At 32.5% G+C, this 17,216-nt stretch overlaps 1 protein-coding gene across 3 annotated transcripts in view; it reads right to left on the bottom strand.

Annotated features, from left to right (window-relative positions):
- USP37 (ubiquitin specific peptidase 37) overlaps positions 1 to 17,216 on the bottom strand; it is a 65,126-nt gene that overhangs the window by 41,369 nt on the left and 6,541 nt on the right. For 2 of the 3 annotated variants that reach the window (XM_051983548.1, XM_051983546.1), the window contains exons 3-11: positions 14,101 to 14,213; positions 13,433 to 13,653; positions 10,561 to 10,732; positions 9,391 to 9,491; positions 7,771 to 7,946; positions 5,203 to 5,280; positions 2,388 to 2,485; positions 1,481 to 1,565; positions 194 to 355 (exon numbers count right to left, since the gene is read on the bottom strand). In XM_051983548.1, the coding sequence (XP_051839508.1) occupies positions 194 to 355; positions 1,481 to 1,565; positions 2,388 to 2,485; positions 5,203 to 5,280; positions 7,771 to 7,946; positions 9,391 to 9,491; positions 10,561 to 10,732; positions 13,433 to 13,588 (1,028 nt within the window). In that variant the 5' untranslated portion in view covers positions 13,589 to 13,653; positions 14,101 to 14,213. The remainder of the gene's footprint in view (positions 1 to 193; positions 356 to 1,480; positions 1,566 to 2,387; positions 2,486 to 5,202; positions 5,281 to 7,770; positions 7,947 to 9,390; positions 9,492 to 10,560; positions 10,733 to 13,432; positions 13,654 to 14,100; positions 14,214 to 17,216) is intronic. The other variant, XM_051983547.1, reaches the window with a different exon arrangement.

Genomic DNA, 17,216 nt, shown 5'->3' with positions numbered 1-17,216 from the left:
GAATTGAGATAGGCACTAAAAAGGAAAGTCAACATTATTATTACAAACTTTGTGAATAATGTCTAAATGTTTAAAGCATTCACTAACATACAAGTGATTTTCCCCAAATTGCATTGTTTCTTTATGGTAATAAGCACATGCTTTCTTTGGTTGACTCAATAAAGAACAGGAAAAGAGAAAATTATTCACCTACCCTTGTAATTGTTGCTGTGAATGGGTAGAAAGGGGCACTCTTGGTTTATTCCATCCAGTATAATCCTGGTTAGACTTTAGTTTTTTAACAGACAGAGGAGCTGGTTGGGAAAGAAACCCCAAACTCCTTTTGGCAGAGGGAGTCTGGCTTGAAACATTAGTCCTAAAGAAAAGCATAAATAATAAACAGGCCTAACTCTTTTAAAAAATGTTCTATTTTCTCCAAGCAATTTTGGCAAAGGTCAAGGATTGGTACTTTGAAAAAATCCTAATCATCTGACAAAGTTCTATCAATTAATATAGATCAGTTAATTTGATAGTCAAGTTGTCAGTATATTATTACTTCAACCTGAACATTTTACATGATTAAGACATTTAATGGACTAACAGATTCATAGAAAAACATCACTTTGAATACATTCTAAAATACACCAGATTTACAAGATAAAATATCTTTTGATATAATTAAAAATACTTCAGGAAAGTCTAACTGGTTTGCCAAGTGTCAACATTAAGACAAATCTCAAATAGTTTCTAGGCCAGACTTGTGAAATGAATAATCATATTTTACCACTTCGGAAATAAAAATGCTGATCTGATACTAAACATTTAAGTTTTAAAAATTACAAAGCAACAGAAAACTGATACAACTATTAATATTACTGATGATAATGCTCAGGACTTGGATCAGGAATATAAAGTATTTGCACATTGTCAATTCTGATTCAAACACTTCTTAAACAATAATTCCTACTTCCCTGATACATACTTATTTTTGTATGATTTCATCAAAAATTTTTGGTATTTTAATCAGATTCTTTCAAAATGTGGCTTGAAATCCTAACTCCAGTCAATTTAATTTGACTTTGAAAGATATTCTTTTTGTATTAACTAGGATGTAGTTTTGAGACATCATAGTACGATGGGAGTACTACTATCATGGAAGTCAAGAGAATTGAATAAAAATTCCACTTCAGACCTTAACTGCATAGTGATGTGGCTTTGGAAAAATTATCACTCCTCTCCAAGTCTCATATGCCTCTTTTTTAAAATAAAAGATATACTAGTTGGTCTCTAAGATAATTTCCAAAAATAAAAATTCTGAGTCTATGATTTAGTTTGTTATTTTAAGAAATTATTACTATTGCTTGTTTTTCTGCAACACACACACAGTAGTATCTATATAGTAACATCTATGCTAATATATAATAAAATTCAGGGCTTAATTTCCTGAGTAAACAAGTACTCTCCATAATCTTTGTAGACCAAACATAAAATTAATACATACCTGTCTAGGTTTGAATTTCCAGGAGAGTAATCTTTTGATAGTGCTCTACTACCATAAAAGGATGATGACTGTAGGGGCAAAAGTCCTGTAAAAAGGGACCAGAAAGGGAAAAATCAGTTTTTAAATCACTAGAGTTCATATTATAAAGACAGAAGCTACCATAATTGTTCAAGCTTTAAATAGCAGTTTTACATATTAAAACTTTACTATATGAAACAATGGTAAAACACGACAAAAGCTGATTAAATTTTTTTTATAGCCTAAGTCCTGAATAGCTAAAACGAACAAACAAATAAAAAAAGCCAATACTAATTAGCAAAGCTGATCTCAAGACACTTTTCAAGTACTGCAATAATGGGTGTTAAGAAAAAAATGAATAATTGAGAGCCACAAAAAAAAATCCATAAATTTAATATGAATAGCATTAATTTCTTTCCTAGCCAGTTTTTTAATTTAACAGTAATATTTTGAAGGGGGTAAAACTAATGGACTCAAGTTTCATTTTATTTCTCTGGTCAATCCTAAAATAAGAGATGCTCATTATAGTAAAATAAAATAAAAAATAATTAATTCTAGGGAAACAGAGAAGTTGGGACCTCAATAACATCCAAAATAGATAATCAAAGTTCTACAAGGACAAAAAATATCTCTCCTCTACTCCTCAGAATGCTGAGTACATAAAAGGAATTCAATGAATACTTAATTTAAAAAGTTCTAGACACTGTCTTATATAATTTCATATTTCTTCTAATATCTTATTATAGTATTCTGTTCATATTTAGCAATTAAAATGTTTACTGAACAAATGAAACTAATAATTATGGACCTAAACTGGCATTAATAGATACATATTTTTAAAAAATATCTTATGTAAAGAAGTTACTATCTTATCTAAAAGACTACTTACCTGATGTTCTATTCTCCTCTGCCTGTTTCAAGCTTAGCTGTTTCTCTCTACTGTTGTTTAAATACTTCCTTGAAGGATCTGTCATAGCTTTATTGTTCCTAGGCATAACAAGTTTACACCGAATATTACTAGCATGCAAAGATTAGTTTTTCTTTAAATATATGACATTTTATTTCAAATAGTACCTTCAGTGAAGTGTCTTGAGCAAGGAATTTAGTTCAGGAAGAAATCATTGAGATCAACTAAATCGGCTCCCTCACTTGCACATGGATATACTGAGTTTAGGCAATAGTAGCCTGTTAGTCAACACAGTTGACCAAATAAGAATAATTAAAATAACCCCAATAATTAAAATAACCCCTTTCCTTAACAAGTCAAAAATTAATACAAGACTATGATGATTAAAACAAAGTTAAGAAGAACATATCATATATATATACAAATGCCAATTCATGGAGATCGCAAGAAGATAAAAGATTATACTTTGGTGTAATTTTTATTTTTAGTTCTAAAATTTCCCCTCTACTCATTAAGGTGGCAAAAAATACCCTTGAATGAGATTATATTTTGCAAAGAATGAGCAACGACAACATTAAGATGGGAAATTCAATGTGGGAAGGAGACAGCAATTTATGCTTAGTCCTTTAATATTTTTGTTTCCCTCATCTTTTCTAATCTTTTCTGTGGATTAATTTGAATCTGTTCTGTACTTACACAGCTGTAGTCAGAGAATACATTGTTTGCTTTTGGTTCTGCTTTCCTCTTCAGCAAATTCTTCCTGGTAATTGATTCTTATGGTGCAGTAACATTCTACTCTACTCATTTGCCATAAAATGCTCACACATTTTCCACTCACTGCCATAGTAGTTCTGAAAATAATTCAATGTGGGAATTTGTTTTGCTCTACTATGCTTAAATGATAAGGGTTTCTTCTCCACCCCGCTCCCCCTCCCAAAGTGGGGAGAAAAAAATACTTGATGATTTAAAAATTTGTAATGTAACTCTTTAAAAAAAAAAAAATTGTTTTTGGCTTATGAAAAAACAAATAAGGTTACTGGACTATTTTTAAATAGATATGTCTCTTTTTCATATTACTAGCCCTATAATAGGACCATTGGATCAAACAGTATTTTTTGCAACACTTAAATTCTATTCTTTGCAAGTAGCTTGTTTTAGACTGATCCACAATTCTATTGACTAACCACAGCTGTAAGTCAGAATTGAATTTTATCTTTTATTAACTTAGTGCAACTAAGAAGAATAAGGTATAACCCAAGTTTTTTTTTTTAAACTTTCATTTCTCTGAACATTTTTCAATGTAATTGGCAACAGTTCTTATTTCAAGATTTGCCAGTATATCAAGTTTTGTTTCTGAGGACTAATGATGAAACAAACTCCCCTCTACCAGGTAGAGAAGAGGAGGACTACAGGTACAGAATGTTAGAATTGCTGTTACTAAAGAAGATTCGATGAGGGAGTGTAAATCTTTATCTGTGAGACCTTTGTTTCTATCTTTGATCTCACTGAAGTAAATGCCTCAATGGGATCTACAAATCAGAGAATATGGACATTCTAGTCATTGTTAAGTATAATTTCAAATTATTTTCCAGAATGACTGGGACAATTCATAACCGTACTAACCAATGTGTTAGTGTGCCTGTCTTTCTATAAGTCCTCCAACATTTACTATTCCCATCTTTTGTAGCCATTGTTAAACTGCTTAACCCTGTTTGCCTCAGTTTCCTCATCTGTAAAAAGAGCTGAGGAGAGAAATGGTAAATCACTATAGTATCTTTGCCAAGATTTTTAAAATATGAACCTCTGTTTAGTTTTTAAAACCCTTCACACCCCACAATCTATTTTTCCAGTCACAATGGACATTTACTCCTCTTCCTGTTCAATCTGATCCAGGCCAATTACCCATAGCACTCCATCTTCTATGCCCAGAATTCATCACTTCTTTACTTTCACAAAATTTCCCCTCTTGCTTCAAAATGCTACTCAAGCTCTATGGAGTCTTTTTAGGTCCCCTCCCTACCAAGTGATTCTAATCCCCTCTCAAATTACCTTGTATTTAATTACTTTGATTGTTCTCTTTATTCTGTATGCATTTGTCTCTCCTCTTAGGACGACTTTTTTTTTTTTTTTTTTTGGTATCTGTATCCCAGTGTCTATTATATAATAGGGACCTATTGCTTACTGATTGATACCATTTGTGAAAGGTTATGAAATTCTACCTAAAATTTCCTTATGTTTATGAACCTGATTTATTAAATAGAAACATAATTTTCACAGAAGTTAAATGATAATATTCTATTTTATTACCTCCCTTTTCCTCTTTTCTTATTTATAATAATAAAAGCAGTTAATTCCAAAAAAAATCCCAAACCCACAAATACTATTAAAAATCAGCTCAGAGTTTATAGCACCAGAGGAAAGGTCCCTAGAATCCAATCCCATATTTTACAATTAAGAAAACTGAAGCCTAGCTAGAGTTGAGTAATTTGACAGAAGGAACTTAGAAAATTATCAGATCCTTGATTTGAAGCCTTGTAGTCCAGTTCCACATCCATTGCTCTCTCCAGTCCAATAGATCTGTGCTCTTTCCCTCCCTCCTGGCATTAAAAATAATAAACACTGGCAAAACAAGAGGGTGACAGTTGGCACATCATTCTTTTTAGATAGCATTCGGCTTAATACCATCACTTAGTACCTTTTCAGTTTTCTAACCATCTGTACTGTATTCCCTTGTGGTTCCAACTATCAGGGTAAGAAACACTAATATAATGGCACAAAGGCTTTCATGGTAACTTACGAGGATGAATCATTTTCCTTGGGGTAATCTTCATTCATTTCTGACCCTGATGAGAGCAATCTTTTTCTCTTCTCACTCCTATAGAATACAGAGAATCAAAACACTAATGTATTATCTACACCATCAAAACTATAGTTCCTAATGGCTTCAAGGATAGTACCTGTAATCATGCCATTTGTCATTCATTCAGTCTTGCAGAGTTGGAAGGGATGTCAGAGATCATTGAGCTCAGCCCATACTAGAACTTTCTCTAGGCCACTCCGGCTCCTCTTTAGCCAGTCTTTGTCTGAAGCCCTGGAGCACTTTTACAATGCTGCTCCTTGTACTTCTGAACAGCCTCAACGTAAACAAACACCCATGGTTTCTATACTATGGCTCCCAGGTTTGTCCTTTTAATCCCTGCTCTATAGGACAACCGCTGGAATACTTGAAAATAGTTAACATGTCTCCCTGGTCTTCTCCAACCAAAAATACTTCGTTCTTTCATAAGATGTTCATGTGGAATGGAGTTTCTTGACTGCCTCTTCTAAAAGACTCTCCAACATGTTAAAGTCCTTCTAAAATATGGTAACAGAATCTGAATAAAATACTCAAGATGCATTCTATTTATGCCACACTACAGTATAACCATTACTTCCCAAATTCTAGAGACAATGTGCTATCTTAAAAGAGCCTCTCACCATGTTTTACAAATCACCTAAGTGACTGGAATTTTTTTTCATGTAACTATGAGCTAGCTAGCCAGCCACAAATTGATAATCTGGTACTTGTGAAGTTATACTTTTTAAGTATAAGATTTTATATTTACCTCTATTAAATTCTCTCTTAGATTCAAGCCACCATTCCTGCCTATAGAGATTTGGATTTTGACTTAATATGATCCAATGTATTACCTATTCTAGTTTTCTGCTACTGGCAGATCTGATCAGCATATGCCATCTATGCCTTCATTCAAGTCATGATAAAAAATATTAAACTTCACAGGCCAAAAACAAGTCTCTGGAGTGCTCCAAAAGAGACCACCATCAAAGTCGACAATGACTCATCAGATCCAGTTATAAAACTGTCTTTAAATTTACCAGATTACATTATATTAAGCACATATTATCCTATCTTGTCCTCAAGAACAGCATGAGATTTTGTCAGATGCTTTGTTGAAATCTAGGCAAATGATGTTTTATATTCCCTGGATCTACCAGTGTAACAGAGAAAAAAAAAAAAGGTTTTACCAATCTACTGTTTCCTTTCTAGATGCTCATACCTCTAGATGTCTGCTAGAAACTAAAACTTATTTATCTATAGTTTACAGACTCTACTATCTTCCCTTAAAAAAAAATAAAACAACTCCTACAGCACCTTTCCCACTCTTCATGATCTTTCAGGAATCAATGACAATGACTTTGCTCTACTTGGTTATTTCTTAAGTCTAGGATGTGGTTCATTAAGGTCTGGTGACTTAAGATTCAATTAGAATTGTATTGTACTCTCATTATAACTTTATCTTGAGTTTCAGTTCTTTACTAAGATATTTTTCTTCTCTCCTCCTATATTATTATTCTGTAAGAAATGACCACCTGGATGATTTCAGAAAGGCCTGGAGTAATTTACATGAACTGATGTTGAATAAAATGAGCAGGACCAGGAGATCATTATATACTTCAACAACAACAGTATATGATGATCAATTCTGATGGATGTGGCCCTCTTCAACAATGAGATGAACCAAATCAGTTCCAATAGAGCAGTAATGAATTGAATCAGCTACATCCAGCGAAAGAATTCTGGGAGATGACTATGAACCACTACACAGAATTCCCAATCCTTTTTTTTTGTCCACCTGCATTTTTGATTTCCTTCACAGACTAATTGTACACTATTTCAAAATCCGATTTTTTTGGTACAGCAAAATAACTGTATGGACATGTATACACGTATTGTATTTAACTTATATTTTAACATATTTAACATGTATTGGTCAAACTGCCATCTGGGGGAGGGGGTGGGGAGGAGGGGAAAAGTTGGAACAAAAGTTTAGCAACTGTCAATGCTGAAAAATTACCCATGCATATATCTTGTAAATAAAAAGCTGTAATAAAAAAACAAAAAACAAAAAACAAAAAACAAAGATCATCTTCCTTAGCAGAGAAAATAGAGAATCAAGTATTTGTGTCCTCATTATCATCCTTTACAACACAAGTAGTAGTCTTCTTTAATCTTTTACCATCTTTTTTAATCCTATATCATTTCTCAAAACAGCCTTAAAAGCCCCCTTTATAGTAGACTATAACCAATTCTTTTTGCACACATGTAATAAATGTTGACTAAAATTCTGTTAAGCAAATTAGAACAAAAATTTCAAATTGCGTATAAAGTTTTCTACATTATTTCACACAATTATCTCCAATATACTGCAATAGCTTTGTGTACATGCTGAACTTTTTTCTATCTTTTAATACCTTTCTCAAAACATCAGATATCAAACTTTGAAATAGTTAATTAAGATAGTTTTTAAAAACAGAATGAAACATATTTGTAAATGATAATTATCAATGGAAATAGCCTCCATACCGATTTTCTAATAATCCTGTTCTTAAAGGTGTTGAAGTAGAAGACAGAGAGGTATGTATGCGGGTCCCACTCATGATACTTCCTGTTGGGGTCTTTGTGGATCCTCTGCCTGGATTACCAAGAACTTTTCGAAATGTATCATCTTTGGATTCCAAGCTTGCTTTTTTTGAAGAAGTCTAAAAGAAAAAAAAGAGAAACAATCCATATTCAATAAGTATACCTCCAAAGGTAATAAATGAGATTATATCAAAGATGCTTAAAATCCAAATTTGCAATTTTTTTTCTAATAAATTTCTAAATTTCCAAGGCACATATGAAGGATAAAAGAAAGAATCCTACCATTCACTGACCAAAGGAGATTTGGGGAGTGTCATGGATGAAGAGAACAAAGAAGTAGGTCTCGGAAAAAATACTTTTCACCAAGAGAATGAAAAAGGAGGACCAACAAAGACTGGAGAAAAGTATGGCACTGCCAATTTGGTTGACAAAGAATCCAATAATGCCTGAAGCAAGCATCAAATAGAATTTTGATTTAAAAGAGAAAAAGAAAGGAAACATTCACCAGGGAAAATGGGTGAAGAACACGGGCACATTGGCAGAAGCGGCAGCAATGACCTGTACAGGAGAAGCCAGAATTGAAATAACCAAATCAAAGAAAAACTGACTGGTGTAACAGTATTTGGGGAAACAGCTAGAAGAATACTCTTTTCAAGCACTAAGTATGAGACCTCTCCACGAAGAATACTTTCCTATCTTCTGTTAAAAACTACATTCTCAAATCAATTTGTGACTACATTAAGAAAGATAAGAATTTATCTGATTAAAATATCCATGCCTATATTTAATAGTAACAAAGACCACCAAATTTCCAATAACAGATTAAGTAGCTAAACTTCATACAGGACAACATATACCAAAAACAGTTTTGATCAATGGTATCTTACTTTTATGGAGGTTATCATCAAGGCACCTCCACTACCTGGTGGTGGGCAAGGGAAAACACCAGAGAGTAAGCAAAAATATCTGCAAATCTAAAATAAACTAAGGTACTTTGTATTTGTAGGAAAGCCTCTCAGGCCTTCATTCAGAACCTATTTACTTTTAATAAGCTCAGTGGTCTAGTTTCTCAGTCCATAGCAGATTTGTGAGAACAAATTAGAAGGGAGGATGGAAGCTGCTAAAAAGGATAGCATACTGATATATCAGCAAGAATGGAGAGATGATAATCTATCAGCCAGAAGAGAGACAAATATTAAAAATATTAAAAACAAAATAATCTAACAATATTTGGCATAAAGCAGTTCTACATGACTAAACTTTGAGAGCATTATTGTATTAAAACAGAGTACATAAAGAATAATCATAATGATGCTGATTTATATTAAGAAAATGCTTATTTTATATTGTGCTTCTTAAGGCAGTGGAATGTGTGATAAAATTTTAAAATGAACAAAATGGTGAAAATAAAAAGAAATGAATGCCTAAAAGGAGATTTATGACAAAGAGGGCATTACTATAAAAATAGTATCTCCTTCAACTACCTTCAAAAATACTGAGAAATTACAAACTCTCAGTTGTTAATAATCAGATTTCAATACTTTAAAATACAATTTAACATACCTGATTTTCTATGTAAGAGTACTGCCTGTTGACTTCCTTCTGTGTAGTCCTGCTCCCGAGAACTCCGCCAAAGCTACCAGACCCCTGGGAAGGTTTCATGGCTAATGACAAAGGCACACCCCCAAATCACTAACTTTTACAAAGAGATGATTACTAGTATTTTTATATATTTGGGTAAAGAAGGGAAGGAAAAGCAAAGGAAAAAAAGATAGCCAAAATGTTTATTGATAAATATTTTTTGATACGAAGTTTTTAAAAAATAGGTGCTATATAAATACAATATAACTATATCTTAATTAAGAAAACTGAAGTAAAAGCCAAAGAATATACCTAAGGAAGATCCTACTGCCCTAAAAATTAACCTTAGTTACCTATTTGAGGAACTAGAATCTAGATAGCAATTTCAGTTAAGATGAGGTAGCACAGTGTGGTGGACAAAGCACTAAACTTATCTTTCTTCCTCTCCCACTTAACAAGACACAACCTCCTGCCCAGGATGCAAAAGTCAAGATAATACTATGGGCATACACCTCACATAACTGAAAACACACTATCAGGCAAAATGAAGTTATAGAGAGGGCAGTTTGCTCCACAAGAAATCTATAATGAATCAGCAACTAGCTGAAAAGTAATAGTGTATGCTTGTGTTAGTATTAATATCCATGTATGTTATAACTTAAATTGGCTTGGGAGTTAGTATTGGAATCTTTTCACAATTTATGATACTGTTTCTGTAGGAAAAGATTACAGCAACTTAAACAAGCAACTTAAAAAATGAATTTGTGAAACACAATGGGTATGCAAATGGGCGGGAAAATTCTTATACACATTTGCTTAGAAATGAATAGTTTCCTTTTTAAGTTTTTTTTTTTTTTTCAAAACAAGGCCAGCTTCCAATTTAGCAACAATTTTTTTTTTTAATCTTTTAAGCTGTAGCACATTTTATCATCAGTATCAAACCATGTACCAAATAAGATACCTTTTGGTGGAATTAAACTCCTTGATTACCACAACTATTTTGTATTTTAGAAAAATAATGTCTCAGTTGAATCTCTTGACCTACACTGATTTTTTTTCCCCTTCCCCCCATTTAATTTAAATATTCAGCTCCCCTGTCCCCCCTAATTTTTGCACCAATCATGCCCACAGTTTGGGATGATTAGTGCTCACCTGTATGGAGTCTGTTTTGATGGACTGCATCCAGAAACAGCCTCATTTCATCTGCATCCTTACATGGTACTTTGTCAATGGACAAATAGCTGTTATCCTGCAGTGTAAGAATCAGACGACTTTGTTTTGCTCCATTAGGTCGAAGAACCACATTCTTTATATTATGACTTAGCTGAATGGGAAAGGGAAATGATCTTATTTATTATCAATGTAAAAATATCAATGAAGAATTTTAGTCAAAGGACTATCTTCTTCATAACCATTTCTCTCTTTACCATGATAAACCAAATTTTTCCCTTTTATAAAGAAGATTTTATTCTTCATTTCTTGTTGGAATAAAATCAATATTTTTTCCAAAAGTAATACAGTTATGAATATGGTAACAAAATCTTCTTTAAAAACATTTCACACTGTTGTCAAATCTAAATTACTATTAAAGCTAGGCAGCTCCATATTTTCAGAAACACAGACAATTTAACAAAACTAAATGAAAATTGGTACACCAACTAGTCGAGGTCTGATGAAATAATAGTGTCACTAATTTACAGTCATTATTCTATTAAGACCTAACAAAGAGGTTGAAAGGGCAACAATATAGTCGTGTCCCAAAGAATACATTTCTTCAAACAAAAGATTTTAAATAGCAAGTCTTAATCACTAAAATCCAAGTCCTTCAATTTTTATGAATATATAAAATTTCACTTGTATTGCTCAAATTGAACATGGAAAGATAGCATAGTGTAGTACATAGCAAACTGGCTCAATGTTCTGCCTCTGATATGTGCTGTCTATGTGACTCTGGGGGAGACAACTAGCTTTTTATGTTCTATGTAACTCTGTGAGACTAGGTAGAGACTTGCATTGGCAAAGGGAGTTTCTTCACCCAAGAGTTACCTCTAACTTATATAGTTACATCTCCAGTTCCATCATTAGGGATGGATGTTAACTAATTCAGCTTCTGTTGGGTTCTGCCCTCAACTCTTAGTCCTAGGTAAGACTCCAAAGCATTCTAAGAACACTTGCTATTTTTAGAAGTTATCTGAACTTTCAAATTAAAACCAAGTCTTAGGGTTCTGAAACAGATTTTTTGATGATCTTAGAAAAGTAACTTTTGTTCCCTCAACTTCTTCTACAGGTATTTAACTGTTCCTCCCTACCTTCAGCCTCACAAATATTCATTCAATATTTCCTTTTGTTGACAATGAGGATAATAATTCCCTGTGTCACTTTAACTTTATGCCTAGAATTGTCACAGGAGAAATAAAAGATAATTTTTTAAAAAGTGTAGTCCGACTGCCTTTTGTTAATTTTTAGATAAGCATGAATACACACACACACACACACACACACACACACACACACACACACACAGAGTTAATTTCTTAAAGAATCTCTCCTTTACATAAAATTTTATTCTTTTTTAAAACTTCAGAGCAAGTCCAAATTTATGCCCTAATCAGAATGACATATTTGCTATGTACAAAATAACTTGATTTAGAATTTAAGAATTAAGACATATTAAGAGGGTAGGCCTGGGCCTAAAAAGAAAAAAAATACTATCAGTCTCATGAATGAATAGCCTACCACCTCCTTTAAAACCAGAGCATTAAAATTCAAGGGAAAAATATTAAGAGAGTTCTTTTAGCATGAACATGAGCCAAGAAAGTAAAATTCGGACTCTCTCAGAAACCATAACATTAAAAGACCATATATGTATATGATAAAGCCTTCCTGATATACAGAATAAAACTGTCAGAAGTCTAAATAACTTCTAAGTTAAGTCACTTCTAGACTTGTTCTTTCACTAGGACTAGAAAGTAACTGAGGTTACTTCAGTTAAGATCAAGTTTTTGGGGAACAAAGTCAAAGAATGAAATCTCAAAAGAGAGGGTAGACACAAATCTATACTTAATTTGTCTTGTTATGGGATGGTCAAAGCAATGGTATGGACGCATTAGCTGGTGTTTATTTTCTGTCTAACACCACCGATTTCTTCACTACTTTATGAGCTTAATGTTAGAGATGGACTTATATTAGTTAAAGGGTACTTTCTGTACCCTTAAGCAAAGGCAAGTTATTATTTTTTTTTTTTTAAAAGATAGCACTTTGTCTCAATACAATTGTCAAAGGAATTTTGTATCAAGCTCTTGGATATACAATTGTATCATCCTCCTCTACACACATATAAGGGTGGGCCCTCAATTCAGAACAACATATTCATATTATTTACATGTGGAACAAAGTCTCTACTTCTGCATGTATGAACAAGGATAGAGTTATTAAGATTAGATCACTTATGTATGAAAAATTCTACATGTAATGATTCTAAAATTAACTCATACAGATTAGTGCCTCAGTACACAAAACTACAAACATGCATGCAAAGAGTTTCTAAACATAATGCTAAAGTATGCATTTTTAAAATTACAAACAGTAATAACTCCTACAGTAAAATATTCTGCCTTTAGCAGAATAAACAAAAAAGATTTTATGTATTTTTTAAACAACTAAGCCTAAAATGTTTTAATAGCCATCATATTTTTTAAAAAACAAACAAAAAGTACTAAAGCATCATCCTAACTCCAAAAAAGAAAAAAAAAAGAAAAGAAAAGAAAACTAGAAAATAGCTTGGATATTGACTTAAGCCTCATTTTCCCCTTAAATAATGGTACTTACCGCCTGCTTTTGCAGGCCACCCAACAATGCTTTTGAATAATTTACAATGCATTTATACAAAAGGATTAGTGTACTGGAAATAAGAAACAAGAATAAATCATCTAGTAGGGAGTTGACATGAAACTTAACTCTGGCATAGATCTACTATTTATTAAAGGACACTAATTAATATATTCCAAACACAAAATGGCAATACCTGAAATGTCCTTGGAATTCCTCCAGCATTATAGTGAACCACTAGGCTGACTTTATTTTCTTTTTCCACAATTTCAAATGATCCTTCTTTCCATTTTGTAATCCCCGTCTGAATGCTCCGTACTCGGATAGGACCATGTATCTTCAAAGGAGTCATACTTTTTAAAAATAAATTGCTTCTACCCAAATTAAAAAGAAAATCACAACTTCACCTGAAAGGTTCTGAGGAAGAAAAATAGAACAAAGCAAAAATTATAATTTATCATGAATAAAGGTATCGGTTTATCTATATTAGTTGATATATTTTTCCATTCTTACATTATAAATTTTAGTCATTAATACAACAACTTCCTAAAAGCACCATTAACCCAACCAAATTTTTTAAAAAAGGCAAAATGGTTACAATATACACTTTTACAATCACTCACCTGTACCCTATCTATTAAGAATGAGAAATTTAAAGAAAGGAAGTGTCCGAGTCTATATTTTGCCCTATACATACCATATTTCTTTCATTCAGTAAATGCCAATTAAAAACAAGTTTACAAAGATGCCATTCTGAAAGGGATATTCTATTACAATTTGGATCAGTCTCTATTTTAACCATTAAAGAGCAGATTCCTTTCTTTCTTTATGAACAGCAATAGGTCTTGACTTTCAAACACCTACCAAAAAGAAATAGTGTTTCCACCAATCTGATTCCATTATTTGTCTATTCAGCTGTTTATAACTCCTCTCAAAATAACAATGCATGTCCGCCAAGTGTCATTACTTCCAATAGTCTGCAGTATAAGCAAATATATATATAGGGAGAATAATAAGAAAAAATTTCTAATAATAAAGTTAGTCTAATAACTAGGATTATAGCATATTGGGAAAAGAACTCATTGTCATTATTCAAGCCCCACCCCCCACCCCAAATAAAAACAAAAAAATTATTAAACATCATCCATGTGTCTTGACAACTCTGTAGAAAACAAATTACATGACCTATTCTAACCAGTAATAGTGGTTTAGGAACAGACGACTAAATTTCTAACAAAGTAGAACATTTTCTAGTCATTTATTTTTAATTTTATTATTTAAAGAGAAAGCCTTTTCACTTTTTAAATCTTTAACAAATATCCAGATTCTTATTAATATACTTCTATTTAGTGTAATTATTGGACATAAAAAATGTTTCCAAATAGAACTTTGAATGTCAACAAGTAAATATAGTCAAGCCAATACCAGAAATCAAAATATAAAATGTTAACCAAAATGTCTAAACAACAAAAAAGTAACAATGATTCAGTTTATTTTCATGTATTACTAGATTACTAACTTTAGAGATGGTTTCAGTAAATTCAATCTAAACAAAACAACAACAACAAAATTGATAAATGCTCACCAAAGCAGTCCAAATAAAAGTTTCCTATGATGCTAAACCACCAAATATGTCACCTCTTTTTTCCCCCTGATTAACATGAATCACTCTGGTTAGCAATGCAGTATAGAAAAAAAAAAAGCAAAAAAACTAGTATTTCAGAAAAACTGTACTAGTCTTGCCTCTGTTACTGATTACTTGTGTGTCTTTAAGCAAGCCAAAAAGTAAAGTCATTTTCCTCAATTTCTTCATTTACAAAATGGAACTAATACTACAATTTATTTATTGGGGGTGGACAAACTATATAGACCAGGGATAACACTCCCACATTCATTTGGCAAAATCAAATTAAAATAACTGGGAAATATTTAACAAAACAAAAAAAATGTTACATTTCAAAACTAAGTCAATCTGTGGCCCTCACATATATGAGTATATAACTCCATTACTAGTGGAGTTTGACCCCAATGCTTTAGAACACAGCCATGACATAAAGAGGTCTTTGAGTAGGAAACAGCTGCCAACAAACTCATTTATCTTTTCCCCATGGCATAGGCAGAACTACCTGGCCCATTGTGTATAAAACAATATAGATATTGAACATACAATAAGGAATAAACCTTAAAAAGTTATTGGCATGTGAATTATTAGTATATAATTGATGACAATAAGATAGCAAATCACAGGAGAGCAAGTCAGAGCTGACAGCTGAAGAAACCAAAGAACTACCAAGAACAGGCTAGTTCCTATGACTTTTTTTCTTGTTTTCAAATACAGCAGTCTAGAGCTATTTTATTTAGTACCAGACAGTTCCTTACATCTCATTAATTTCTGAAAACATTAACATGTTAGGAGTACAATTGAATAACTGAAATCCATGATGACCCCCAAGTCATCAGATAGAAAAGATTAAATTATGTTGTGGACATTCTGTTAAAGAAAGCAGGGAAGCATATAACACATTACAGGAAAAGTGTCCTTAAGACAAATTTCCATCTTTAAAAGAAGTATGCTTCAATTATTTATAATTTTTACTGGAACACCTCTTTCCAATGTCTAGATGAGGTACCTGTTGTTCCTGCCCTACCTAACATATAGGATTATAAGAAAATGATATAACCACTCAAAGAACCTGAAAAGCATATACAAAATGATAACTTCTCTGTATTATAAGAGCTAAGTAGTAATGTAATTTTCTGGGCACAGGAAGCTACCGCAGAACACCAGAGCCTATCACAATCACCTTCTTAGTTAAGATGACATTTTTGCTTATACCAGTAACTATCTATATTTTGTGTCAGCAACGTTTGCTACTGTTATTTTCTAAATACTGACATTGTTACATTGCTTCAACGTGTCCTTGAAGCATTTCTCCCCCAATCACTCACATTTAGCTGACTTCCTTTAGGATGCTGACCAAGTTTATAAAGGCACATGCTGAAATGATAAATCCTCATTACATACATGGTCAAGTCATTCTGATGTTCACCAAGTTCCTAAAAAGGTTCCACTATTCACTACAATGTGTATACCTCATCTTTCAAAGTACAAACCTAGACACTCTCAAGTTACACGCTGAAATTTCCCACACAGCAAAGATTTGACTTCATTCCTTACTGATGAAAATTTACTAGAACACAAATCATTTATGAAGTGACTATATCAGGAAGAACACAAGACATTTATTGTGAAGTAAAGGGGTAAAGTCTTAAAACAAAGATGTTTAGTAAACACTTAAAACAATGGTCTATATAATTTATAGATATATAATATTAAAAGCTAGACCACTTATTATGCCTCTCCTACACTTTCCCTTAACCACTTTTAAAGTTCAGGTACCTGAATTCAAAAGAAGAACAAAGAACCATGTTCCCTGACTGTTTTTCCTAAGGTACCAAATGACATCAGTAGACACTAGAACTTTTTTCAAAGAAGGAATCACATTTAAAAAAATTTTTTTAAAAAGGTTATTTAATGAAGTATAAAGCTACAAGGATCCAGATTGTTAAAGTAATGAATAATGACAAATGAATCACTAGTCACATTATCTTTCTGCTTCTACATTCTTTCTGAAAACACAAACTTTCTGAAACCCCTCCTGGTGAATAGCATGACAGGATTCAGTGAAATGACTAGGGACAGTAGAGACCCCTCACTTTTCAACTTTTACCCAGAGGGATGGAATGACTTGTATGCAAGAAATAAAGGCAGAATCAGGATTTGAATACTGATCTTTGAGTTGCAAAGACAGGACTCATTCTACTGGGTAATCCTTTTTTTAATAGTTAATATTAAGCTACTTCTTTGAATAAATTATTTCTACTAATTAGCATCTCTTTCCCCCAACAAAGTGCAGTTAAAAAATTGGCAGATACAATTAAATAATATTCATATGAAGATGACCATCTCTATGGATAGT

Source organism: Antechinus flavipes, chromosome 3 (genome assembly GCF_016432865.1).
Source record: "Antechinus flavipes isolate AdamAnt ecotype Samford, QLD, Australia chromosome 3, AdamAnt_v2, whole genome shotgun sequence".
Classification (NCBI taxonomy): Eukaryota; Metazoa; Chordata; class Mammalia; order Dasyuromorphia; family Dasyuridae; genus Antechinus; species Antechinus flavipes.
The sequence above is the reverse complement of the archived record's forward strand: the minus strand, read 5'-3'. Positions and strand labels throughout refer to the sequence as shown.